Genomic DNA, 27,845 nt, shown 5'->3' with positions numbered 1-27,845 from the left:
TAAGATACATCAGTTCTACGAATAGATTGTAGTAATAACCAGTAGAGAGGGCCATACAATTATAATCTAATCAAAGGAAGCGCAGGTAACTATCTTGGCAATAAAAAATTCAGATAATAAATAAATAAAACTCAACGCCATTTACTGTGGGGGCCAAAAGAGGACAAAAGTAGAACTCATTAGTGGTGAATTTAGCAATAATGATGTTTTAGACCTATGAAAAGGAATAAAAATAATGACATGTGAACAGTCATATCACTGTGGCCCTTATGAATGACTTGAGCTGGCTCGTCTATTTTACTTTCTGTCAACTTTGTTTTGCTTCCATGGATTCAGAAATTGCTCAAGAAAAAGCATCTGGTTGAATTAAAGAAAATAAGGGAATGAATCAGTTGTTTGAAACTGTATGGTAGACAAGACTACATAAGAACAAACATTGCAAATTTAAGCCTTTGTTTCCTTCACGTTGTCTTATTCTTATTAGTTAATTACAAAGCTATAAGAGGGATGCCTCAATAATGCACTAGTCAATAATACTATTCTAATACGACTGTTTGTTTGGACTACTAAACACTGTACATTGTAAACTACACCTCCATGAATAATTTATATGCCTATTCTAATATTCAAGCATTCGACAATAAGTCAAGAATTTTGAAGATTTTTGCATAGTATCCGAACACCTGCATATAAAATATCCAACAAGATAACCAAAACAGGGCAAATAACTATCCCTGATTTGCCCTGTTCGTGGATCATGGAAATTCATGGCCAAGAAGATGGTATCAGTTTGTGGATTTAAAGCCCGGTCCACAGAAATATTTGAATACTAAAGGAGCCGCATTTTCTCTAATCAATTTTAAATTTACATTAAGAGACTCGCCTAAAATATTCACATGACTCGGGATGAAAGATAATTTTTTTTCCCAATTTATAGCTCTACCATACGCTTTGCACTTACTTGAAAACCAAAATATAAATGGTCTTGAAAGCGCACTTCATCAACTAAAGAACAAGCGAGTTTCTATAACCTGATCACATATGTATGTAGTAATGTACGTCACCAACAGTTACTTCATACATCTATCAATAATTTTTAATCTTCAGCAGTAGAAATTAGTGGGCAGTTAAGACTGACGCCATTTTTTAATACAAAGGGTGTGGAAGGATTGGAACTAAGGACCTAGTTTTCAACATATATGGATGCAAGTTTCAGCACATACTGATGCAAGTTGAGCTAAATGCTAAATTCATTTTGATTTAAAGACTATTGGCACTTGCAGTGAAGCTATGACTGCACTAACAACTGTGATTACTTATGTGGGATTTGATTGTAAGTGGACGAACCTTCTGTAATGTGTTTTTGCATCATTCTGAAAATGGAAGAGAAAAAGAACGCAACATATTAGATTAACTATAATAGCATATTAAGTGCACCAACTGCCGGCTTTCATATGCAACTCCAACATAAGACATGTAGACAAGGAAATGAACTAGTTTTCCTGATATAAGTTTCTTTCTTCATGTGAGAAAAGAAGAGAGGAGAAACATAAGTTTGAAGCTTACCATGAGACCTCGAGGTTTACTTAGGTTGAAGGGTTAATGTGAAGAAATTCTCAACACTGTCACCGATACTTCTCCCCCCAAAAGCAGGAACTGCGCGAACTAAGATGGTAAGCTGATGAAACAGAGGCTTGGATGAACAAAATAGCCGATCATTCTTGAAGAAATATAGTCGTACTCCAGCAGATTTAAACTGCAAAATTAATCGACATCATTCATTAACCGTATAGATTTTCTTGATCTACAATCAAGTTTAGACAGATGCCAAGAGTTATTACATATTGGTTGTGTGTGAAACTACATCCCTCTGTACTACACACTCACTCACGCGTTTAAGAAGCTAAGATAATAGGTTTATTTTAAAAAACGGATCATTCTTTTAAAAGTACAGCTGTTAATCATTCTTTGAATGCACAAATGCTCATGGTTTTCAACATCATGGGATCCTAGGATAGATTGCTAGTCAATTGGCTTCAGAAATATTAAATAAATATCACTGAAGCATATATGCAAAGAGGCACAAATATTTTACTCAATCACCAACATAGTACAGTAAACAGCAGATACGTTGTGATATTTATCTAAAACTCAGAGTAGAAGTTGTAATGATCCACGAGAATGTGAATTCCAGTGATCACTAATCAAGGTAAAATCTTAGAAACAAAATCAGCATATCCCGTACATTTTATCATCGAAGGAAGCTGCTCTTTCCAAGATTAAACCCTGAAGAATGTGAGCAACGCAATGAGTTCCGATTAAGTCAGCACGAACAAGAAAAGAAAATATCAAAACACATTGTGAGAACATGAAATGGCAGCCATGAAAACGAACTTGCATACTCGACAAGAAAACACAATTTTAATAAATGGACAATGTCCATTGCTATATACAGAAATGGTTGCCTGGCTAGACAACAGATATACTTCTAGTATTAATCAAGTAATGTTTTCAGTTGAAATCCTGAAGATAGAGAACCAAAAGTGACCGTTAAAGGATATAAAACAACAAGACAAAAGCAAACCAATGCTTTACCATTGATCTCACTTCCCCACATGTTATTTTCCACCAAAAACCGGTAAGAATGTAGTACAAATAAAACAAACAAAAGATGGAAGTCACCTAATCACACAAATAAGGAACTTCACCCAAATATAACTTCTAAAGGAAAATGCACTTCTTGCTTTGCTTTCAGTTTTTAGCGTAGGCAGGAAGTAAATTAGCTCCTGCATTCATAGTAACTTCTTCGGAGCTTTTTAGCCCAACTGCGAACCTTTTTTAGTTCTGTTCAGTTCAAAGAGAATCAAATCTTAGCATATGCAACTCCCCCACGATAGAAAATGGAAAAGATAAACAATTGCCTGAATGAACTTAGTAACCTGAAAATCATAATTCGCATAAAAATTACCGCATCCAAACCTAACGATAACAAAAGCTCGTTTTCAGAAAGCATCCAAACTTTCTGTCATCAAATTGGTAGAACGTATTAAACCAAACAGAAGTACCGCCACTAAACAAAAACGCCAAAAAATATTAGTGCACTTGTTCTCCAGTAGCAAATACGAACACCAACAGAAAAACAAGTGCGGAATGGAAATTTCTCAACAAGAACGACTCGCAATCGAATGTAATATCGAACTGTCAAAGGTTCAATCTATAGGAATTCGCAGTCCAAAAGTAAAAAGAAAAAAAATGGACCAAATAGCAAAGTAAATGACAGATTAGAATTAGAATTCTTAAACCTCCACGAGAGTCTGGAAAGGCCACAGAAAAGAACGTAATACGAAATCACCCATTAACGGTAGTAACATGAAGACGAAGACTAAAGTAAGGTCAATCAAACATACGAAATGCCCGCGCTCTGGAAATGACTAACGTGTAACAAAATCGTGGAAACCGACTTATTAAAAGTACTAATTAATAATCAGCCGCCAATTTGTTCAACTAGTTTTGGGAAGGGGCCGCGCGAACGCAGGCCCCCACTGCCACAAATTATGACGTAGGCTCTGCCACTTTGGGCAGACCTTAGGCGGGCACCCCTCCTAAAGTGCAATGGAGGTCACCAACCTAGGCCATGAGTCTCCATGATCGCCCATTGACCCCGTCCAGGTAAGTATGTTTCAAAGGCTGAACTTCCTTCATTTATATACTGCTTCTAACTTCTCCTCTTCGATCGTTTTTCCGATGTGGGACACTTTTAATATAGGCTTCCATCCATCCTACCCACAAATGGGCTGTTGGACTTTCTCCTTGTGAAGAGCCGAATGGGCTCATGGAATTGAATCTTGTGGCATTTTCGACTCTTTTTTTATTTAATAATAATAATAATCAAGAAATTTAAATGCAGATTTCTTTTTTCCTTTTTATTATTGTTTTCTAATTCGTATCACTAATATTTTTTCAATAAACCTATTCTCATTAGTTTCTTAACTGACGTAGTATTTCTATAACAATTTTTTCTTGTCTTTTTAGTTTCCTGCTTTTCTTTTGGGAGCTTCCTCTTTAGAGGAAGACGAAATCTTTTCGTGTGGGAATGGTTTGTTTTAAGAGAAATAAGGATACACAGAAATTAATTCAAATTCAGATGTTCATATTATTTTTATAGAGAACAGTTCCAATGTAACAAACAAACAATAATAAATTGAAAGGTTACCAAACTCATTTTTAAAAGAAGAAACATTTTGTTGAACTTTATTGTATACATTAGCTACATATAGAAAATTGTGGTTCTCGATGCTAATGGGAGTATGAGCATTGAACTATAAGTTGAGAATTTCAAGGATTTTTGTGTAGTTTATTGACAGATCATGGAAATTCGAAGCCAAGAAGATGGACTTAGTTCAAGGTTGGGTCATGGGAATTATATGAAAACTAAAGGATAGAGAGCCTCATTTCCTCTAATCAATCATAAATCTGTAGTCTTTTCCATTTACAGTATCTTTACCCTATCATAGACTTTTTATTCAATCTTTCTACTGATATGATATTATGTTACAAAGACTTGAAAACCAAAGCACAAATGGTCCTGAAAGTTAAACTGACACTCTTCATCATTCATCAACTAAACAGCAAGCAACTTCACCTAACCTCATCACACATGTATGTTGCAATATACATCATCACCGGTCAATAAATATATATCCATCAGTACATCAGCGGGCGGTTAAGACTGTCGGCATTTGTAGTGAAGCTTACTGGCATCAAGGCCGGATCACCATATGCGGTGACCAATTTATCAAGAAATTCAGCCATTGTAGGATCATTTTCATCTTCTCTATCCTTCTTTATCAAAGCCTGAAAAACAACAATGTGGGGTGTTAAGATCAGTGTTGGAGGGAGTTGAAGAATAATATTGCAGCCTTGCAGCAAGTAAACTTACTTCTGCAGAATAAGCAGAAAAATTGGGTAGAAACCGTTTCCGACAGTATTCATTAAAAAGAAGAGTTAAAATGGGGAGAGGAAGCAATAAGGTTGAAGCCAGGGGAAGCCCCTTCAGTGTGAATATTCCCACAGCTATAGCATGCATGAGTAACAAAGAAAATATCATGCAACTGTGTGCAATAGGCCAGAACTTCCCAGCAGTTTCATACTTGGGTGCATACACATTTACGAACTGCACGTTATACATAAAGAAAAAAAGTGATTGCCAAGAATACGAGAAATAGCTTCCAGCTTCAGCAAACGAGAAAAATATACTAACCATAAATCAGTAGAACAAAACTAAAATAAGATGACAAACCTGGTTGCGATAGACTATGTACTCCAAACTGAAGTAGACAAGAAGGAAGGGCAAAATAAGTGGAGCTAGGAAGAAATATGTGATACCAAGAAGTACAAAAAAAAGAATATTTGGAATGTCCTTGTGGTAAGGAATGGATGGAACTTCTAATTCGTGGTCCGAGTTTCCACTGAAAGGTCTCGTAACAAGACTGGTAATAAGAGGGAAGAGGTTGATGAGTTCAGATAGTGAGCTCGTCCATCCAGATGTGACAACATAAGCAATAAAAAATGAAGCCTACAATCAAGACAAAGAGTCGGAAGTATAAAACACAGTGCCCCATGATCATATAAAGTTCCCAGCTTTATTTATAAATAAATCCATTATTTCTATAATATCACCAAATTAATCCTTTATTCAAATTTGGATAAATATTTGTAGTCGTAGAGTCTCCTCCAGATTCTCAGGCTCCGGATCAGCCACAGGACACTATGCCTGCCTAAGATTGTAAATTGTATAAACCAATGTAGTCAACTAATGATTCCAGAAACACCCTACCTGGAGTGTGCTATTTATGAAGCCTACCATAGCATGGAAGCAACAAAAAAATTTGAATCACAAATTCATGTCTTTGACCTAATAACTTTTACAGTGATAAGAAATTTGTCCACATGATATGATCCTCAAATAGAAGTGCAAGATGCCAATATATGATTGAAACTAAGTTAAATGGTTGCACTTGTACAACAAAGTTAACACAGCTTACGAATTTAACAACCTTGCCTAGCCAATTTAGACAGACACAAAAATGTGAGAACCAAAGACACTATAGCTAAATCTCATTGAATCATGTGAGTTCAGGCTTGAAAGGATATACAAATGTGACAATGTGACAAAATGGCTCAAAGTATTTTTAGTGATTTGTAAAAGCTTCAAAGAAAGTTATCAAAGGGACACAAGGCTTCACCTGTCCAGGTACAGCCACAGCAAGCTTCGTAGGAATATTTTTTGGCTCAAAAACCAATGATAGTTGAAACAGAGCTGTTCCCGAGAAGACAGTAGCAAAGAAAACATTCCATATAGTGAACCACAATACTTTGAAACATGCACTCTTTTTTATGTCGCTTAAAGAAATATATCCTTGAATGGATGAGAGACATTCCATTATAGGGGGCACCATCTTCATGAACATTTGAAGGATAAGGCTAGGAAGATATCCTGTTATTACTTGACTAATGAATGTTCTGTAATATAATCAGAGGTTCAAACATTAGAACATCAGACAAGCAGGAGAAGGTAAACCATACACGTGAAACATTTAGCATTTATTGAATATCGTCAAACAGAAAAATGATCAACTGTTTGTTGATCAACAAGCAAACAGTTCTCCAAAAGGGGAAAATATATACGTGGCCTTTAATTGGCTTTTTTATGCTTTCTGTGACAACTCCAGAAACCAAGTATTCAAAGAACTAAAATCATTTCATTGGAATTAATCACTCGTGCTTTCTATGACAAATTTATATTAATAGTTATCAGATTCATATAAACATGGACTTCTAAAGATTTTTAACTTCAGTTTTTGGCATTGCTTAAGGAAAATAGTAACTAAATAAATAAAAGGAGGTGGAGGAAAGAAATGCTACTTCTAACAAGAGCTAGGTGAAAGAGTGACCACTTACATGGTAAGAATGCCTTTAAGGAATGGAAACCAAATTTGCAACTGATTAAGGTTAGTCAGTCCTTGCACCAAAACAACTGGTATAAAAAATAGCACAATAAGAAGGAAACATGCAACCGCAACTCCCAGCTTAGATAACCATCTTTGCATAAATGTTGAAGAAAAGAAAGGCCAATATACATCGTGTGGCTCAGGAGCTTGCTCTGTGACCCATTGAATGGGATTATTCGACTGTTGCATATGCATAGCAATGGCAGCACCATAACGTGACTTGAAGGATACAAAAGCTGCTGGAACTTCCTTTTGTAACGAAGAAAAAAATGTTAATTAGTTTGATTCAATCTACCAAGTAGTGTGACCAGGAACACCTTCCATATTAGCTGTACAAGTCACTTAACAATCCTAAATCCTAGAAACTGGCATAACAAGAGATATTGACATGTCAATCTCCACCAGCTTAGAAGTAAATCACGATTCTAAATATAGAAAAATAAACAGAAATTTCTTTAACAGTTTAATGAAAGCATTCCAATTTAGTCTTGATGAACTCCAAAAGAAAACAATAAGTAATAGACTATTTGTTGAAATTCTAACTGGATATCATGGAAATTATCCAACATACTTTTCATAATTGCCAACTCTTACCGATCTATTTATAAATAAACGAAAGGAATAAGTTGATGCTTGAAAACCATAATGACTTAATTTTACAAGATTATGGGATGGACAGTTATTGTTATCATTCGCAGCCAGACTTGGACGTAGGCATCACAAATTTCAGGAGCAGGGGCAATTGCACCAGTTTCATTGTGAAACTTCAGTATTTCATTTAGTCGCAAGATAAATTCCATTTCACAAATAAATTCACTGCATCAAGGCCAGTAAACAGGGCAAAGAATTTCCATGTTGTGAAAGCACCTTCACCTTGGTAAAAGGAAAGCTATGGGTAGAAAATGAAATTCGATTGAGGAAAGAAAAAAAGCCCACAAAAATCTTCCCATTGTATTTATTTCATAATAAATAAGATTTTAAACTTAAGCTTTATTATTGTACCATTTAGAACCATAGAATCATCCTTGAAATTATTGCAATAATCAGTTCTAATTAGACGTGTTATTCTATTGTCAACTAGAAAATTTAAGAAACATATAATAATATGTGTAATGTTTGATTTTCAAGAGTGACACTTGCTGCTCAAGTCTATTGTTAGCTATAATAATTGATTGCTTACCTTTAAGGATTTTAAAATGAATTGCTTACCTTTCAGCATTTTTAGCTATAACCTCCACATTGATGAATGTCAAACTTGGTTGACGACAAACTTACCTTCCATGGTACTAACTATTTTTAACTTGAGATTCAGGAATAGATTAAAAATGCATCAAAAAGAAAGAAAAATAATTCAATAAGGAAGTGCATACTTTTCCTGCCGATGAAACCTCCGATTGTTCTAATCTCAGATGTTGTTCTATGTCCCCTAACCTTTTTCCATATCGATCAACAAGATCGGCCTTCCTTCTGAACAATCCAAAACAACTGCCACGGTTAGAATTTACTTGTGCAGGATTTGATTGTAAGCGAACAAGCTTTCTGTAATGTGTTGTCGCATCATGCTGAGAAAAGAGGAGAAAAAGAGCAACATATTAGGTAACTATAATAACATATTAAGTGCACCAACAGCCGGTGTTCATATGCAACTCCAACATGAGAAATGCAGACTGAGGAAGTGAACCTTGTTTTCCTGATACAAGTTTCTTTCTTCATGTAAGAAAAAAAGACATGAGATGAAACATAAGTCTAAAGCTTACAATGAGGCCTCGAAGTTTGCTTGTCCGACGAACAACTGTATGAGACAGATAGGTTGAAGGGTGATGCTCAGTGAAGAAATTCTCAACAGTGTCGCTGATGTTTCTCCCTGGAGAAGCAGGAATTGCACGAACTAAGATGGTAAACTGATGAAATAGAGGCTTGGATGAACAAAAATATTCGATCCTTTTTGAAGAAATATAGTCATACTCCTGCAGATATAAACTTTGAGATCAACCAACGTTATTAATTAACCGTACAGATTGCCTTGAACTACAATTAAGTTCAGAAAGATGCCAAGAGTTTGTAAATATCATTTATGGGTGAAACAACATCCTCTGTACTGTCACACTTGTGCAGGCATTTAAGAAGCTAAGATAATAGGTTTATTTTCAAAGAAGGATCATTCCTTCCAAAAATACAACTGTTAGTTGTTATTTGAATGCACAATGCTCATGATTTTCACCAGAATAGCATCGGAGGAAAGAATGCTAGTCAAGTGGCTGCAGAAATATTAAATAAATATCACTGAAACATATATACGAAGAAGCACAAATATTTTACTGGCTTGTCACCTACATAGTACAGTAGACAGCATATATACGCGGTGATAAGATACACAGCCGAAAAGTGGATCCATAACCTGCCAACTCGAAGGAACCAATTAGTTTTGTGGTATTTGCCTAAAAATAAGAAAACCAGAAGTTCTCCAGTGATCCACAAGAAAGTGAATTTCATTGATCACTGACCAAGGTATGAATCTTAGGAAAAAAAATTAAAATATCAAAACGCCAAAAAAACTTGCATCACATCGTGTGCTTACATAATATCTGTGGGTAGGTGTCAGAAAGCTGACCATTTGAGCAGAAGATCATTTGAATATCTACTCTCACAATTAACCTACACTTAATCTACACTTAAAAGTATTCAAATTTAAGCATCCATTTGATATTAAATATAAAATCACGATTACAACATACCAGTGTGATCCGTCCTTTACATTGGAGATAGTGAATACATCTAGGGAGTTATTTGAAATATTAGCAATGTCAACATCCGCAAGTTGATCTCCAGAACAGTTGACTGGAAGGAGAACAAAAATTCCAATGATCCCAGCAAATAAAAGCACTTTCAGGCTGCAACGTTTTTCAAACCAAAAAAATAACAATAATTAAAAGACGTTTAAAATATGAGTGGAACAGAATAAATATCAAACAAACCCGGTAGTATAGAAAGTAAAGAACCAAACGGACCATTGTGAAAACATGCAATAACACCCATGATGTTTTTGGTTGAAGGTCTAACAAGAAGTGACAGTTAAAGAACACAAAAGCAATCCAATCCTAACACTGATCTCACTTCCCCACATGTTCTTTTCCTCCAAAAACTGGCAAGAGAGTGAGGAGGGGAAGTCATCTAATCACACAAACAAATAAGTTCTTTCTTTGATTTCAGTTATTAGCCTCAAAAGGAGGTACATTAGCTCCTGATTTCCAACTATTTCCTCGACCTTTTTACTTCCCACTCCACTGTACAATCTAATTCTTACTTAGAACCTTTCTTAGTTCAGTTCAAGGAGAATCAAATCAAATGGAACAGAAAAACAATTTCCTGAATAAACTAAGTTACCTGAAAGTTACAATTCGCATGAACACTACCGCATCCAAACCTGAGGAAGACAAAAGCTCCTCTTCAGAAAGCATCCAAGCTTTTTTCAACCAATTGGCAGAGGGTATTAATCTTTCTAGGTTGAAATCACTTCTCCGTTTAGTCTTTCCTTCAGCCACCAAGCGTGGTATATAGATGCTATAGTAAGCCGGTTGTTTTCTCAATATAGAATATAGCACCAGAAACGAAAAACATATTGCAGAATTTATTCCCACGGACGTTAGAAGTGCAGAAACAAACATCGCCCCGGAACTAAAATTTGAATCCTCAGCAACAGTACACTAACCCCAAACCGCAGATAGCAAACAATAGTATTGCCGCTGAACAAAAACGCCACAGATATCTGTCTACACTTTATCTCCAATTGCAAATACGAGCACTAACATAACAAACAAGTGAGAAATGGAAAATTCTCAACAAGAACAACTCGCGATCGAAAGAAAAATATTAGATGTATTGAACTATCAGAGTTCAATTTACATGAATTTTCAGTCCAGAGACAGAAATACACTTTCAGAAATCGTAGGAAAGATGACCGAGTAGAATAATTGACGGTTTGAGTAGGGAATAGAATCTCAAACCTCCAGCTGAATATGGAGAAGCCTCAACAAAAATGGAATCCGAAATCACTCGTTAAAGAACATATCGTGAAAACGAAGATTCGATTCACTACCCTAAATCCAAGATCAGATGGTTACTTAAACATAACATCACAGTGCCACCAAATGGAGAAGCGCGCGCGATCTGTAGTGACAGCTTCGTTTGAACGTAATTTATTGACCACTTATACATCAAAGCGCACGTTATAGATTTAATTATAAATCACCCATATGTTAATTATAATTCTAATTTATATTAAGGCGAATAATATATAAATTGAACTGTTATTGGGAAGGGGCCGCGCGAACGCAGGCCCCCGCTGCCACAAATTATGACGTAGGCTCTGCCACTTTGGGCAGACCTTAGACGGGCACCCCTCCGGAGTGCAATGGAGGTCACCAACCTAGGCCATGAGCCTTTATGATCGCTCATTGACCCCGTCCAGGTAAGTATGTTTCAACGGTTGCAGTTCATTGCTTTATATACTGAGTTTAACCTCTGTTCTTCTTTAGCTTCTTCGATGTGGGAAGATTTTGGTGCGGTTTCTATTCTATTATGTGGGTTGGGCCACTGGTCTTCCTCCTTGCGGCATTTTCGGCCTCTTTTCTTTACAAACCTAAATGCTATAAAGGCGAAATAACGTTATTAACATGTGTAAGTGCATTATGCAGAAGTGTTTTAAAAATTAGAAGAATGATAATATTTACACGAACAATTAATTGATTTAAATTAGAAGAATGATAATATTTACACGAACAATTAATTGATTTTGTACCGTTATATCCAAAGTAAACAATCTTATACTCTTACACTCAATCTAAATAATATTGTATCTTGTCTAAACGATTTTATCAAATTTAGAAATAGAAAGGAAGTAATAAATTTTGAAATAAATAAATAAATAAATTGTGAAGAAAAAACGGTTGGAATATGAGAAATAATAAGTAATAATGTGAAGAAATAGGTATTCTGATAATAGCGTTATTTTAATAAAATAGTTATTTGTTTTGATATTGTTTGGTATAAGTTAGGTCTTGCACTTAATTTAAAACTCAACCAAGTTCACATTAACCATTAATTCAAATACGATTCAAGATAAGAAGTTTCTTCTTTTCTTCTTTTCATTTATTGAAAGCGATTGGAAGGAGGCCTGAATCTTTCCCCGTTGAATTTTTCAAATGTTGTGTTCATTTGAATAAACTAACGAAATAATTATGTTAGCCAAAATTCTGCACTTCATAAAGTTTATTTTCTTTTAAATAATTAAAAAGTGTTCACACAAACCAAAACTAGATAAGCACAAAACTATGTAAATAAACATGCCACGTCGATAAAATACTTGTTACATATATAACAATTACATTCAAAATATTTATAATTCTAACGATATTTTTTTTTTTTTTTATAAATATAACAAAATATGTTGAAGTTCATTAGTTGTGATAAATCACATGGTAAACATTAGTCTATCACTAATGCACCATAAAGGATTATCTGTCTACTTTGTGTTTGGCTCTAGTATTAAATTAGGATTTCTCATAGCATTATGATAACACGTGTTCTCACTTTCCTTCTTCACTTCTCTCTCTCATTAAGTTCCAAACACTTACCAAAGTAAAAGGCCAAGACAAAGTGGAGATTCCAATAGGAAGTAACTTTGATAAAGATTATTATAACCCCAAATTATTATAATCTTTGATCATTATAAGTTATTCATTGTCCTAAACGTCTCCTAAAAGTTGGAGTAGAAATGTAGCAGACAAATTATATACACTTTGTTGTTATCCATAATTTTATTATAATTACTTTATAATATATTAAAAAGGAATGGTTGAAGACATTTCCCAATATAGTAAAAGTGTAGGCTTAGACTCCAAAATTTATAATTGGTGATGCTATTATTGTATTTTAATAATAATAATTTTGTAAAAGCAAAGAGAAGAAAGAAACGAAATACAGTTGGGATCATAAAATCATAACGACAAAATAAAGCGTAAAAGGTTAGGAAGATGAATGAATGAATGAATGAATGAATTTATTTACAAATGAAAAGGTAAAATCCTTATTAATTACTTTTCTTTTGGTTTCAACTTGTTCAGATTCGGATGAAAGTTATTCCCATTTTGGCATTTCCTTATTGACTTTCCCTTTCTCACTCACATGTTCTTAATTCTTAAATCACAATTTAACTATTCTTCAAATCCATAAATCCAAACAAATATCCAATTCTTCACATTTCAATCCAATTGAATTGCAAGTCAAGCAAGACATTTCGTTCGGTTTCTTTTCCATCTTCCGATCCGATCCAGTAAGATCCGGATTTCTTGGTCATGAGCTTTGAACATTCCGGAACTCCCGCCGGTTCACCGTCGCCGGGGAGCACCGGAGGCAGGGGAAACATATCGTCGTCATCGGCGTCCGGGACGAGTAAGGAGAAGCAAAAGGAGAAAGCAAGAGTGAGTAGGACGTCACTCATATTGTGGCACGCTCATCAGAATGATCCATCTGCTGTTCGTAAGCTTCTGGAGGAGGATCAATCCCTTGTTCATGCTAGAGATTACGACAGCCGCACTCCCCTTCATGTTGCTTCGCTTCATGGTTGGATCGATGTTGCCAAGTGTTTGATTGAACATGGTGCTGATGTTAATGCCCAAGATCGCTGGAAGAACACTGTAAGTTTTATCTACTTGTTCTATATGGAAATGATCGTTTATAGGAACTTTTTCCTCTGGTTATATGGTAGCTCGATTACTATCTTACGTTTCGTTCGTTTTACATTCGCTCTTTTTGTATTTAGTTTCAATTCGAGTTTCTTGAGCGGTATGTTTGGTGTTTCAAGTCAATATGATAATTCAAGCATGTGTATAGAGTTGTTTAGCTTAGGCCAGTGGGCAATCCGCGGTTATCAGCTTACATCCTATGAGCAAAAAAGAACCCGGGAAAGAAGTCCAATTCAATCCTATGTAACATCATGCTCTACGTTTCCCCCACCCCAATTATTTCTTATTTTATATGAAGCTCTTGGAGTTCGAAAATCTCTATCTTCTTTGGATTTGTGTGCACGACTCACGAGATTAAATTTATCAATCAAAACGAGTAGATGCCTGCAGCTCGAGGGCTTTATGATTGTACTACTCTGAGAATGACTTTCCATACCCAATTTTGTTTCCGGTTGGTTCATTGCTGTATGGTTGCTCTTTTTCCTTAAGCGGAGTTAAGCGGCTCTGTACATTTTGCCACTCTATAAGAATGTAGTTTTCCCAACTCTATCGGAATATAAAGTGATCAAAATAAGCTTGCTCTCATATTTACTAGTCATCTACTCTGTTTTGTCATTGTTGTTTTGTGTGAACGTTTAAAGTACTATTTTTGAGTGTAACATTTGTGTAGACCAGTTAGCACCACTGTCCTATTCAACACAATCTAGCTTTTTTTTCTTTTTATTTTGTTCAATACCCAAACATTTCTGGTTGAATTTTCAAGGATCTTGTCTCATCTTTGACAGCCGCTAGCTGATGCCGAAGGAGCTAAAAAGCATGGCATGATTGAGCTGTTAAAATCATATGGTGGCCTTTCCTATGTAAGTGAAGAGCTTCCCTCTGGGTTGTTTGTATTTTTGTCTACTCTATGCATGGACCAATTGGCCTTGTTAGTGTAATTTTATCTTTATACCATTCATTCTTCTTCGCAAGCATACATATTTCCTTGACTAGTGTTTAATTCAGATGCTTCTGTTTACATCCATACCATGTTCCTCAATATCACATATTTCCTTGGATTTTCTACAAGTCTTCCATGTTATTTCTTTGCTATCTTTCTATTTTATTTATGATTTATCTTATATCCTCATCTTACTACTTTACATGTTATTGAGCTGACTGCGTAAGGAATAAGATATTTCATTTCTGTGAATTTTCTTGATAGTCAACAAGAGAAACTGAATATTCTTCATATCAGGATTTGGTTTCTTACTAACTTCTATTTTGAAAATGAAAATATGTTGCAGGGCCAAAATGGAAGCCATTTTGAACCAAAGCCTGTTCCTCCTCCTCTGCCAAATAAATGTGACTGGGAAATTGATCCTTCTGAACTGGATTTTTCAAACTCAGCTATTATAGGCAAGGTAAGAATGATCTTTCTTGAAATTGCCAGCAAGTAAGACTTTTGCAGTCCTTGAATTTGAGATCCGTCTGCATGATGACTGAACTTGGAAGTTGCTTATGCTATTTCAGTTCCTTTTTTCGAATCCATTGGTTCACCAATTTATACTAAAACTCTTCTCTGCTAGTTACTGCATCAAGAAATGAAAGTACAGGTCTGAAGTGTGCTAGTTGGTTGAAAAAATTAGTAACTTTTAGCCAATACTACTGAGGACTTCGAGGTTTAAGTTTCTTGAGACAGAATGCCGAAAAGATTCTTTCAACCAGTTACCTTATATTGTTACTGAAAAAAATCTCTCCCCCATAGTTTTACCTTTTTAACTTGTGTAAAAAACTGAGTTATGGAAGAGACTGTGGTTAGTGTTATCTTTAATTTTAGGAAAAGATGTGACATCTTTAAACTAAAAACCTTTGATTCTGTACAAGTGTTCCAGAAAACATCTTTAATATATTTCCCTCCCAACATGAGTGCTGAAATAATTTAATATTGGGCCTTTTTTTTTTTTGGTTTGAACGCTTTGTTATTATGACTATCAATTCATTTAAGAGAGTGGTTTCACTTATGAATTTCGGTCTTCTGCAGGGGTCCTTCGGGGAAATTTTGAAGGCCTATTGGCGTGGAACCCCTGTAGCTGTCAAACGTATTCTTCCATCACTTTCAGATGATAGACTTGTGATGTAAGATTCAATATCTTTTAGATAGTTCCATCTGATGAAACTGTTCCTTGTCTAGTTACGCTTGATAAAATTTATGTTGAAGGAAAAGTATTTGACTTCTAAAACAATGTACTGTACATATTCCTAAGGTACAACAGAACAGCGAACTTTATGGAAAATCTCCATTTTGGATTTATTTTTCCTGGATACTGGTCCTTTGTATTTATTTCTCCTTTCTCTTAAATTAAAAATTTATTTCTAAAGCCTCTTACCACTATTCTCCATTATTTTTTCCGTATTTCTTTTCATTACAATATCCACCTAAATTTTTACTAAGTTAATGGGATTGGAGTTAATTGTAAGTGTTGGATTTTCTCGTTCAGTCAGGACTTTCGACATGAGGTTAATCTGTTGGTGAAGCTACGCCACCCTAACATTGTCCAATTTCTTGGAGCTGTCACTGAGAAGAAACCACTTATGCTAATCACTGAATACTTGAGAGGGGTAACTGATAGATTTTATTTTTATTTTGATACCTACAAGCTTTTGGTTTCATTATTTTAATTTACTCATGCTCGGTGACATTGGCCCCTTAGGGTGATCTTCACCAGTACCTCAAGGACAAAGGTTCGCTCAGTCCTGCAACGGCCATCAATTTTGCGCTGGACATTGCCCGGTAATACAAATTTGATTCCACAGAACTTTTGTAGAAAAGAAATAAGATGCCCTGCAGAATTTTTTAAATAAGCGAGTAGTTCTAAAGGTTTCTATTATTTTGCACTGGATATTACCAGATAAATGAACGTTACACTAATGTGGCTCCTCACTGCTCTTAGGGAAATGGTAGATCATTCTCCCACAATGTTATTTTTTTTAAAATCTTACTATTTGACTTGTGGTAAAATTGATCTGTTTTTTCTTAAAAATGTTCATCCACGTTCATTTTAATTTAATGTGAAGGAACATGAATTTTTGAAAAGTTTTCCAGTAAGAAACAAGATTATTGAAGATGAAAGAACTGATCAAAAGATTTAGTTCTTTTCCTTTTACTTGGATTCTGTTTCTGCCTGAACTACATCTGGTTTTTTATGCACAGTGAGGGGGGCATTTTACTTGACAAATTGTGACGTTGGATTGCTTTAAACCCCTTATATGATGGATCGACCTAATGAAAAAACTTGATGAAATAAATAGAAAGAAATATTCCTCAGTTTTGCTTTATTTGGAAAATGTTGCTATAAGATTAGTGTTTTTCTTTAAATTTGTTTATATACCCACGATCTAATCTCTAGGCTTTCATTAATGCACAATTTATTTGTGAATAAGGTCATTTGGTTGTTTGAGACATTCTTACTGATATCTTAGTATCTAAAATCTCATCCTACTCGAACTCTAGAAATAAATTTTCATAACAAATTAATTCATCTGATGTTTAATCAAGTCGAACATTTGCTCCTTGGGAGTTTACTCATCGGTTTAATTAGTTTGATAACAATTCTTATTGCAGGGGAATGGCTTATCTCCACAATGAACCAAATGTTATAATTCACCGTGATCTAAAACCAAGGTGAGTTCCAGACTTTTATGAGCATGCAATCCCTCTCTAACTCCAAAATCTTTTGCCACGGACTAACATACGAGACTTGAAAAACCATATCACCAGGAACGTTCTTTTAGTGAATTCTGGTGCGGACCATCTAAAAGTTGGTGATTTCGGTCTAAGCAAGCTCATCAAGGTTCAAAATTCACACGATGTTTACAAAATGACTGGCGAGACCGGGAGTTGTAAGTACCTGTCATACAGTTATTTTCAGTTCTACATAATTCCTTATTGCTTAAATCTTCTTTATCGTGTCGTGCATGTTGAGAAAAGACCGTTATATGGCTCCTGAAGTTTTTAAACACAGAAAATATGACAAGAAGGTGGATGTTTTTTCTTTTGCAATGATATTATACGAGGTAATATTTCCGTTTGCTAGAATGGTCGTAAATTTTTATTGCAAGATACTTCATTTGATTTGACTCACAACATTCCAACTGGTGCAGATGCTTGAGGGAGACCCTCCACTGGCAAATTATGAGCCATATGAAGCTGCTAAGTATGTGGCTGAAGGTCACAGACCGATGTTCCGTGCGAAAGGATACCTTCCTGTTCTGAGAGAGTAAGTCAGTCATTCCTGTTTCGTATTCAACCTAATCATTTAGTTCTTTTTCTCACATTTAGTATCTCCCACTCGAATTTACATTCCCCCAATGTTACTCCCGGCATTACTATTGCATCTTCTCGTGTAAAAAAGAACATTTGCCTTTTAGACCAATTTATGGAGATAGCTTCTCATTTCCCAGGTTGACAGAAGAATGTTGGGCATCTGATATGAACAAGAGACCTTCTTTCCTGGAAATTCTCAAAAGACTTGAAAAGATCAAGGAAAATCTACCAACTGATCATCACTGGAATTTGTTCAATGCATAACGTTATAGTTTCACACGTGAATGCAGTATAGTATATTCCGTTCCCAACATTCAACTTTCTTCTGCTCGATTATATGCCCCTGAAGTTGCAAGTGTTCTCAACTAGCATAGATTGTTTAAGCAAAAAAAAAAAAAAAAAAGGATTTTACAGCTTGCTTTCACTCTGCTCTGCTCAAATGCTGAATTTTGATTGAAAATTCTCATTTTTTTTTCTCTTCAGTCTTCACCATCTCGCTCTTGTAGTATCATCATCCCAAATCCCAGCCCCATTTTCCATGGAGGAATCTCCTCCAGAATGTGACCTTCTTGAATGTCTCTTTATAGGATTGAATTGTTTCTTCTCTCATCTTTCAATTGTAATTTAGTTCTGGTAACGAAGAAAACACAAGCATTATATGTGGTTCTACTTCCATGGCTTCTCTGACTCTTTTCTTTTGGTGTAAAGAATTGATTAGTTTTTCAAGAGTGTGGCTGTTGGTAGAGTACATCATTGTGGTAAGTTTCTGTTAGTAGATTAGGTTTTTTCTTTCAATAAGAAAATAATAATAAACAACCTTTACTACTTTTCTTTTTTGAGTTCACAGGGATATAAAATTCCTTGTGAATTCTTTTGGAATGCTTATACCAACAATTTAAAAAAAAAAAATCTTTTTCAATCCAAAAATTGTTGGATTACCTTCCTGTTGTATTTGTCAAACCATCTACCAACTGTATGCTTAATTGAAGTTAAAACTTTATCCCAATATCTTTCTCAACTTTGCCCATTATAATATTTTTTTTAGGTTGATCTTGGCAAAATATTACCAGTAAAATGAAAGATCCTATGAAGCTAAATATTTTTGTTTCTCATTCTTTCATCTTCTTTCTTATTTTCCTTCCCATTGTTTCTTTGTATTCGTTTGCAATTTTTCTTTTATTTTTAGTTCAAGATCGTATACACAAATATATTATCTCGTTTAGATTTGGGTAGCCAGATCAAATAATAAGAATCGATTTCCAAATATATTACCGGAACCTTTTGTATTTTTTATCGTGGTCTTACGAGTTCTTTTCGTTTTTTTTTTTTATTTCTTATTGTGGGTCTATCCGTTTTTTTTCTATTTGAAATGGTAAAAATTTTGGCATTTATTATATTTTTTAAAATGAAATACCATTTTTATTCTTTTAAATCAAACGATTAAAAGTAATCTTTAGAAAAAAAGTGTAAATATAACGAAAGTTATTAGCATATATATCAAATAGTGAAAAAAACTAAATTATTTTGTACTATTTGTTAATATTGTTATATTTAATACACCATTTTCTTGTAATAAACTTTTAGGGAGATTTGGACAGTATTTAATCATTCTATTTCTCATCAATCAATATCTAATCACTTCCAATTATTCATATCTTCATCATTAGAAATAAATGGGAATAAAAGCATCGATTTATATTTTCTGATTCCACAAGAACTTTTCAGATAAAGTGTCTTCTTCAAACATTAGTTTGAGTTGTTTGTTTATGATTTCCTTTTCTAAAATTATTATAATATGTGTTTTTTCATTCGACTTTCGTTGGTTTTATGAATTACGGAACTATAAAATATGAATGATTATTTTTGGATATTAGGTGCTTACATTAATGCTTCAATTATTTCTCTTATGTTTAAATTATAATCTCTCTCACATAATACTAAAACTTTCTCCAAAATTTGTCTATAATACTTTTGAAGTTGTAAATTATTCTTTCCAAATTAAAAATGAAGGACAAATTTAGAATATTTTTAAAAAATATAAAAAAGATATTTTGTATTTAGTATACCATCTTACCAAATAATAGTTTGAACAATTTTTTTTTAAAAAATAATTGTAATAAGACAATAAAAATAATAAAATAAAGACGCATAAAGAAAGATGAGAAGAAAGATGGTAAAAAAAATGGACAAACATGAAATATTTTTTAAAAATGGTTGAACTTTTTAATGGTGTAACACCGACCATTATATTTATGGTTTGTTATATTTATTTAAATTAACTTTTTTTAAACAAATATTTTCAAATACAATAAAAAAAATTATAAATATTTTTGAGTTAATTTTCATGTATATAACAAATCTACCAAATATTTATTATCTGAATAACAAAATGAAAAAAAATATTCATTATTTTTTTAAAATATTACAGTTTGTCATTTTCATCTTGTTTTTCAAGTTGTTGTTTTAAATACAAAAGCTCAAATTTTAAATTATCGTATACCAAATATATTATGCGCCTCGTTGATAATTAATCACTGGACATATTTTGGTGTGCTATATTTTTTAAAAACCTCTATTTTCAACCCATTTAATTTTTTTTTTTTGGATAAAATATTTTTTAACTATTTTTTTTAATGTTAATCACAAGTAAAAATAATAATGAATGTATGAATATCATAAGTGAAAAAAAAACACATTAATTACTTTGGTTATAACCTGAATTGTTTTGAAGTTAACACAAGAATTAATTAACCCATATAATTTTCATTGATTTAAACTCATCTCATCTTAATTAATTATGTTATGTTAATTAAGTTGTCCATAATTTTCAGGTTATTTGAATAAATATTAAAGATAAAAGTCAATTTGTATATTGATGATTTTGCATTTATGGTGTAAATTAAAATGTAGTCTAAAGCTTAGGTATTTATTTTATTTCGTAAGAAATGTCATTTTCTCCAATAGAAAACAGAATCAATTTCTATAAAAAAATAAGATTACATTTGATCAATTTCTCAAGAAAAATCAATAAAATAAACTTGAACACATAAGTTTTGTAATTGACTTTCGCATATGTTTTGATTCCACATCCAAACATTAGTCAGTATCTTCAACTCCCACGTAAAATTTTCATCGTTCCTCTTCTCTGCTCAAGTTTTGTTTTTCGTAATTTATAAATATATACATCTGGAAAGGGCAGAAATTTGCGGCAAAGTTCAGCGAGAAGGCCATTTATTTAGTTGTTCGGGATTAATTTTCTTCATTTGTAGCTCGTGAATCGCCACCTTCGTTCCGCGCCGCGCTCCCATCATTTTTTTTTATGTTATTTTCACCCATTTCTTGCGAATCTAAATATTCCTTTTAGCTGAAGTTGATTGATTTCCCGATTCAGCTATCTGGGGTTATTGCAGATTGAGATTTAATTCCCCGAGCTGAACCCATTTTGGATGATTGCCGACAATTTGACTTCTTTGTAAGCTGTTCCCTGGTTTTGGGTGTTGAGCGGGCTTCAATCCCTGAACTGTGATGCGAATCTGGAAATTTTAAGGCCCAGAATGGATATTTTGAATGTCGGGGTTGGTTGGGTAGGTGGGTTCTTTGAATGAGGCAGCAATGTGGTGTTTAGCGGAGCAATGGAAGTTAGATCTGAGGGTATACAGGTCAGGTCCGATAAACTCCCAGCTCCTGTAATTCCGAGGACCCGTTTGCAGGTTTGGTTTGTTCGTGTTTGTTCCAGCATTTTGCTTTGGACATTTTTGGTTCAGCTTGTTGCATTCGGGAAGCTATGGCATCCCCCTTTTATATCAAATATAACCAATCGGATTTCGCAAGTTACTGGGATTCCGCTCTCTTTACACGTCGAACAGTCCATTCAATCCACGCCACTTCTACCAACAAGTGGGTTCCCTAGTCTCTATCCGTCTTTCTTTATGGGATGCAATGTGTTTGATTAGTGTAATGAGATATGCATAAGTACGCTTGTTCTAAATTTCCGTGCATTGTGTAATGGCATGTCTTGAGGTATTAACTTGATCACCGTTCTCATTGGATTGTCTTAGTTTGAAAGCGATGCATACAAGGGTAGCCATAACGGAGTTTAGTTTATTTCCTTATTGTTTGTTATTATGTTTCTGGTTTGTGGAATAGAATCACTGAATCGTTCGGCTGCTGGATTTGTTTCGCTTTGGAGGATGCACTATGGAGTTCACTCACACCCCTTAGTTGTTGGTCTTTTTTTATTGTGATTATATATATTTATGAATTGTTGAACCACCAACGTTCTTCTATGTATTACCTGACGTCAAAGTGTGTTATCCAATCAACCAAGCTTATTTCATAGAAGTTCTCATTTTGTTTCAAGCAATGATAGTACTACCCTTTTGAAAAATTATGGAATCAGTTTTCCTTTGCTTTCTTCCATTAAAATAAGCTATGGAACTAATTGGCATCACTGCTGAGCTTCTTGTATAACTCATGCATTCTACTCTGGCTTCCATTTCATTTAACCTCTAAAATTATGACCTCAATTTTCTGCAGGAAACTATTCAAGTAATGGTTATCTTCGGGTGTCCTGCAATGGGGGCTTAAATCAGATGCGTGCTGCGGTATGAACTTCTTTACTTGCTACTTGTTTCCCCCGTGTCTTCCTAATTTATGCCTATATTATTTTCTGCTTTTTCCTTGAAAAGATGATATACTGGACTCATCTAATTAACCATTTCAGATCTGTGATATGGTGACCGTTGCTCGCCTTTTGAACTTGACATTGGTTGTTCCAGAACTTGATAAAACATCTTTTTGGGCGGACCCTAGGTATGCTCCATTTCTTGCAATCTATGATTTGGCTACTTTCTGTTACAAAAATTTCAGTATGTTAACACTGAGCTCTTGTGCAGCAATTTTGATGACATATTTAATGTGAAGCATTTTATTGATTCACTGAGAGACGAAGTTCGCATTGTCAGAAGACTACCCAAAAAGTTCAATAGGAAATATGGGTTTCTACCATTTGCCATGCCCCCAGTTAGCTGGTCAAATGAAAAATATTATTTAGAACAGGTTTGTATTATTTTTTCCCACATGTACTCTAGTTTTCCATATTTCTTATATATATATAGATATATCCACACACACACACACACAACTAATATCAGATGGTAGTGCATGAGAATGTTTATCATTCAATTTGCGGAGATGATGGATTATCATCACCACGCCTAGTTTTTCATATTACTTATTAGATGCAAATCTTGGTTCCTTGGATGGTCAAAGATGAATCTGGGATATTTCCAAATTGTATGTACCAATCAAGTCAGCTTTGAGATTATATCTTGTTGAGAGAATGCTTCATCTAAATTGCATCTTCCCTGATTCAGTGGTTTCACTGGTGCACTAGCCATAAACTACTATCAACTTTTTGTTGCCTTTACTCCAATCTAGTGGGGATACTTGCCCCTCGAACTGGAGTGCAGACTCATTTCTGTTCACACCCAGTGAGATTATACAGCCTTATATAGATCTCTTAGAGGATTGTTATTGCACCAACATCCTCCAAAACTTTTGGAAGTATCATCATCCACACTGTAAGAAGACCGTCCAATTACCAGTTTCTTACTCTTAATAATTGACGTTTAAGGGCAAAAGGTGTTGGGGCAATGTTTAATAGACTGGTAGACCTCTCCATTTCAGTTGTCCCATGGCTGCTAGAGATGGTATATTGCAAACCTACCACAGGGCTGTTTAATCTTTTAACTGAATGATGTGAGTTGTGAGGTTGATGTGAGTTGTGAGGTTTTAAGGAATATTTTATATTTTACGAGTGCATGCAATGTAATTGGATCAAGACATATATATTGTGATGAGAACTGAAAATTATTTTAGACATTCCTGAATTTAGCAGTTTATTTAAGCTGGATTGCTCGATGCATGTGTCCTGTTGTGTCAGAGAAAATGATGGATCTAAAAAAAATGGTTTATTTTCTGCTCTATTAAATGATTAGAAATATTTGTCTATATTAAATAAAGAGCCAAAAGAGTTTTTCAGTTTATTTGCATGGAATTTATGCCCCGAAAGGGTTCTGCTTTCAGTATTTGGGAAGCAGGGAGCCATTTGGGCACGTGAGTGAAAAGGGGAGCCCATGTGATACTTCTAGCTCTTTGCTTACTCTCTGAAAGAATGATTAAAGTTTATCAGCAAAAATAGTTGCAGATCATGTGAGACAAAACATTAATGAACAGAACCGACATGAAACTCTGTTATGGGCAAATGCTATATGACTAGTTCGTCCTAGCATTTACCATGATGAGATGGGAATTGAGCATATTTAGGGTGAGAGAAGAAAAAAGTGATGTAAGAGGGCAGATGAAAATTAGTTTGAGTTGTGCTTGGTGATTGATATGAAAAGGGGCATAGAGTGGAGTAAGTATGGAGACAGCAGAAAGGGTTAGTTGTTAAATAGGAAATGTTCTCTATCAGTCTATTGTTTAGTCAAATAGGCAATTTTCCCTTCTGGTTTGATCAATGGGTTTTCCTCTGTACCATGTGTGTTATTGATTTCTACAAGTGTAAAAAATAGATGTAGCTTCTCGTTCTTATGCTTTTCCAAATTAAAAGAATATCGCTGCAACAGTTATTTTGAAGATTTATCTTGTTTCTTTAAGCTATCTACAATATAATATGAATGTCTTAGAAATACTTTTTGTAGCAAGTCAGTTTGTAGCTTCTCGGTGGTGCACCAAAAATAGGAAATGTTTTTGGAATTACAGCTTGTTCATGATCCAAAGAAACTGGAAAGCTCTACTTTAGCCTCTTTTGGTTGTTCATTTTGAGGGAGAGAGATCTCTTTTCTTCCTTGCCTTTCCTTTTGTCCCCTGGTTTTGTGCTTAATGTACATCATGCTTCTTTTGTAAAAAGCCTTGAATGAGAAAAAAGGTATACCAAAGTATGAATATTAAATAAAAGTAATGCCCATTAAATCTTTGAATATCGTCATTTTTTTTGTCAGTTGTAGTGTTCACTTTTATTAAAAAGTATTATAATTATAAGTACATTTATTTGAAGAAATGTAGTCTTCATGTCTTTCTTCTGTACGTCCTTATTTCTTTTATACGAGTGTATTGTCTTTTGTCTTTCCGAGTTGTGTTTAATGTTTATTTGCATACTTTATGGCTTGTGGTAAAATGTATTGGTGTACTGGCATTTTCTTTCTATTCTTGTTGGTTGCAGTTTTTTGCATCTTAGATAAATCATATTCACTGTGCATGTTGCATTTCTATAGCAGTTTAAAGTTGGAGCTTAAGAAACACAAATTTTAAGAATATTTTTTATGGTTAACTATAGAAACATCTTCTTGTGCTCTTATATGTATCTCTATTTTCCCCTTCTGACCTCTTAATCTAATGCCTTAAAATCCATATGCAGATTCTTCCTCTCATTAAGAAGCATAGAGTGTTACATTTTAATAAAACAGATACACGCTTGGCCAACAATGGAATCCCAGTTTATCTACAGAAACTTAGGTGTCGTGTCAATTTCCAGGCACTTAAATTCTCCCCTCAGATTGAGACATTGGGTTATAAGTTAATTCGTCTACTTCAAGAAAAAGGACCTTTTGTGGTCTTGCATCTGAGATACGAGATGGATATGCTGGCCTTTTCAGGTTGTACACATGGCTGTACAAAGGAAGAAGCTGATGAGCTCAAACAGATGAGGTTCTTAAATTGGATCCAATCACTGAATTTTTTTCACTATTACTGTTCATTCTATGCCTAATAATCCACTACCCATTTCTGGTGAAAAAAAAGGAATATAAAATATTGTATAGTTGGTTTGCAACTGCAAGAGCAATTTTTAGGTGTTTATATTTAATTTCTCTCTCTAAATATTCTGGCTTATATCTAGTTTTTAACTTTCTCTGCAATAATTATGGTTTATACTAAGATGATGATGTGGAGATGCTGGTCAGGTGAAATACTAATCCGTAGTTGAACTTCATCCAGATATGCATTCCCTTGGTGGAGGGAGAAAGAGATCTTGTCTGACCAGAGGAGATCACAAGGTCTGTGTCCTCTGACCCCAGAGGAAGCAGCACTGACATTACAGGCCTTAGGTTTTAACAAGGAGACGCAGATATATATTGCTGCTGGTGAGATTTATGGTAGTGAACGGAGACTTGCAACTCTTAGGGAAGCCTTCCCAATGATTGTGAGTACCATCATAATATCTTCAGCTCAAATTTCTACCTTTTCATGTGAGTTTATCTGAAATATTTCTGTAAGGCAATTGGCTGGAAACTCAATAGTATCATGAAGTCATTTGCATGAATTTTCACCTTCTGGTGCCACTCATTTGGAAAATGTTTGTGTACACAATTATCCAAATCTAATCAGCATCATTTGTTTTTACTTCAAGCTGGAGTTCTTTTTCTCGTTTCCACGAAAAGAAAAAAAAAAAGGAAAAAAAGAAAACTCTCTGTGTCAGGAAAAGTGAAGCTATCGTGTCATTGGACAATGTAGTAACCAAGAAAGTGGCGTTTAAGGTTTACACTACAGTGAATGTTAGTTTTTCCTAGATGCATTACCATTTACCCCATTGCATTGCAGGTGAAAAAGGAAGCATTGCTATCCCCAGAAGAATTGAAGCTATTCCGGAATCATTCATCACAAATGGCAGCGTTAGATTTTATGGTTTCTGTAGCCAGCAACACTTTTGTTCCTACTTATGATGGTAACATGGCAAGAGTTGTTGAAGGTCACCGTAGGTATGCCACATCATCTTACACGATAATCGTTTTCTTCCAGCCGTATTGTTAGGGACATACAATTACAATCTGAGGTTTTGAAAACTCTCCTGATTTAATTCTTACTGCTCACAGATACCTGGGGTTTAAGAGAACAATAACACTGGATAGAAAAAAGCTAGTGGAATTAGTGGATATGCATCAGAATGGCACACTTTCTTGGGATGACTTTGCTGCTGCTGTAAGATTGGCACATGAGAAAAGACAGGGTCAACCAATGCAAAGAAGAGCAATTCCAGACAAGCCGAAGGAAGAAGATTACTTTTATGCAAATCCTCATGAATGCTTCTGTGAGGGAATGAACTGCAACGACTCACTAAGCCATAATAACTCAAGTAAAGTAATTTAACTGCCACTGACCAAATCCAGATCCAACTTTCATGGCGTTCCAAGGGGGAATTCCTCACTTCAATGTTGGTGAGCTAATCTTCTCACTTTCATTGCACACTGCCCACTTATGTCGATACTGAAGCCTGAGAGTTTTTATACAAAGCAATATAAATAAAATCCTTCAAAATTCTCCCTTGGATATCCAATCATTTGTTTATATAATTTTATTTGTTTCATGTAACTCCTATCCTGCCACAAAATTTTATCATTTGTATCAGATGTGAGATGTCAACAATTTTTCCAGATTCTTAAAACAGCCTGTTAAGGTATGAGCTTTGTGCCTGCTTTTGATTCTACACTAACACATTAAACCAGTTTTTTGCTTCTTTTCACTCAAAACTGGAAGCAATTCTTTGCTCTCCACTTTTCTGCTGTAAACTAAAAGTGGCATTTGACAGTTAATAGATAATGGTGAAAAGTAGATTAAAAGGAAAAGATGAAGTTGGTCAGTGAATGTGAAAAGTAGAGATAGAGAGGAATATGAAGTTACTCGAAAAAGAAAATGATGGAAAGATTGAGTTATTCCATAAATGAGCAAACTATTGAAGTTGAATAATTTACATTATGGTATCCCAAAGAACGAATGGAATCTATAGCC

The 27,845-nt window shown here is 34.5% G+C and overlaps 3 protein-coding genes, 1 long non-coding RNA gene and 2 other non-coding genes across 7 annotated transcripts; 2 read left to right on the top strand and 4 right to left on the bottom strand.

Annotated features, from left to right (window-relative positions):
• LOC105435575 lies at positions 1 to 3,693 on the bottom strand. Its single transcript, XR_004217046.1, has 4 exons — positions 2,246 to 3,693; positions 1,567 to 1,756; positions 1,348 to 1,373; positions 1 to 357 (listed from the first exon to the last, which is right to left on the bottom strand). It is a non-coding gene; the product is annotated as an uncharacterized LOC105435575 (long non-coding RNA).
• LOC116404179 lies at positions 3,515 to 3,677 on the bottom strand. Its single transcript, XR_004217116.1, has one exon. It is a non-coding gene; the product is annotated as a U1 spliceosomal RNA (small nuclear RNA).
• A 677-nt stretch (positions 3,694 to 4,370) lies between the features above and the next one.
• On the bottom strand, positions 4,371 to 11,470 carry LOC101222927 (CSC1-like protein At1g69450). 2 transcript variants are annotated; one of them, XM_004135397.3, is made up of 10 exons: positions 10,395 to 11,470; positions 9,746 to 9,901; positions 9,345 to 9,408; positions 8,768 to 8,977; positions 8,381 to 8,572; positions 6,961 to 7,259; positions 6,246 to 6,522; positions 5,300 to 5,575; positions 4,940 to 5,173; positions 4,371 to 4,854 (listed from the first exon to the last, which is right to left on the bottom strand). In XM_004135397.3, the coding sequence occupies exons 1-10, from the start codon at positions 10,673 to 10,675 to the stop codon at positions 4,705 to 4,707; spliced, it is 2,139 nt and encodes a 712-aa protein (XP_004135445.1). In that variant the 5' UTR covers positions 10,676 to 11,470; the 3' UTR covers positions 4,371 to 4,704. The 2 variants fall into 2 exon arrangements, 1 of the variants encoding a protein (XP_004135445.1); XR_004216828.1 differs by having other exon boundaries at positions 4,831 to 4,854; positions 4,940 to 5,489.
• Positions 11,325 to 11,486, bottom strand: LOC116404177. The gene has a single exon (XR_004217114.1). It is a non-coding gene; the product is annotated as a U1 spliceosomal RNA (small nuclear RNA).
• Positions 11,487 to 13,151: 1,665 nt separating this feature from the next.
• On the top strand, positions 13,152 to 18,807 carry LOC101215575 (integrin-linked protein kinase 1). The gene is made up of 11 exons (XM_004135113.3): positions 13,152 to 13,705; positions 14,539 to 14,613; positions 15,040 to 15,156; positions 15,777 to 15,871; positions 16,234 to 16,354; positions 16,447 to 16,526; positions 17,358 to 17,417; positions 17,514 to 17,635; positions 17,724 to 17,809; positions 17,897 to 18,012; positions 18,197 to 18,807. The coding sequence occupies exons 1-11, from the start codon at positions 13,364 to 13,366 to the stop codon at positions 18,321 to 18,323; spliced, it is 1,341 nt and encodes a 446-aa protein (XP_004135161.1). The 5' UTR covers positions 13,152 to 13,363; the 3' UTR covers positions 18,324 to 18,807.
• Positions 18,808 to 21,118: 2,311 nt separating this feature from the next.
• On the top strand, positions 21,119 to 27,546 carry LOC101216054 (rhamnogalacturonan I rhamnosyltransferase 1). The gene is made up of 8 exons (XM_004135115.3): positions 21,119 to 21,956; positions 22,596 to 22,663; positions 22,783 to 22,871; positions 22,955 to 23,117; positions 25,480 to 25,769; positions 26,058 to 26,262; positions 26,661 to 26,818; positions 26,933 to 27,546. Exons 1-8 carry the CDS (start codon positions 21,692 to 21,694, stop codon positions 27,204 to 27,206), a joined length of 1,512 nt encoding a protein of 503 aa, XP_004135163.1. The 5' UTR covers positions 21,119 to 21,691; the 3' UTR covers positions 27,207 to 27,546.
• The last annotated feature ends 299 nt before the right edge of the window (positions 27,547 to 27,845 follow it).

The sequence above is a fragment of the Cucumis sativus genome, chromosome 5, assembly GCF_000004075.3.
Source record: "Cucumis sativus cultivar 9930 chromosome 5, Cucumber_9930_V3, whole genome shotgun sequence".
NCBI classification, from domain to species: domain Eukaryota; kingdom Viridiplantae; phylum Streptophyta; class Magnoliopsida; order Cucurbitales; family Cucurbitaceae; genus Cucumis; species Cucumis sativus.
Note: the sequence above shows the minus strand (reverse complement) of the source record. Positions and strands in the feature narration are given on the sequence as shown.

Coding starts and splice junctions, on each gene's coding strand:
- LOC101216054 (XM_004135115.3), top strand. CDS start 21,692: ATGGAAGTTAGATCTGAGGGTATACAGGTCAGGTCCGATAAACTCCCA. Junction 22,664..22,782: donor TAAATCAGATGCGTGCTGCG/GTATGAACTTCT, acceptor TAACCATTTCAG/ATCTGTGATATGGTGACCGT. Junction 26,263..26,660: donor GGGAAGCCTTCCCAATGATT/GTGAGTACCATC, acceptor ATTGCATTGCAG/GTGAAAAAGGAAGCATTGCT.
- LOC101222927 (XM_004135397.3), bottom strand. CDS start 10,675: ATGTTTGTTTCTGCACTTCTAACGTCCGTGGGAATAAATTCTGCAATA. Junction 9,902..10,394: donor ATGCGAATTGTAACTTTCAG/GTAACTTAGTTT, acceptor AAAACGTTGCAG/CCTGAAAGTGCTTTTATTTG. Junction 8,573..8,767: donor GCAAACTTCGAGGCCTCATT/GTAAGCTTTAGA, acceptor CTCTTTTCTCAG/CATGATGCGACAACACATTA.
- LOC101215575 (XM_004135113.3), top strand. CDS start 13,364: ATGAGCTTTGAACATTCCGGAACTCCCGCCGGTTCACCGTCGCCGGGG. Junction 16,355..16,446: donor TCACTGAATACTTGAGAGGG/GTAACTGATAGA, acceptor TTGGCCCCTTAG/GGTGATCTTCACCAGTACCT. Junction 17,810..17,896: donor TTGCAATGATATTATACGAG/GTAATATTTCCG, acceptor CAACTGGTGCAG/ATGCTTGAGGGAGACCCTCC.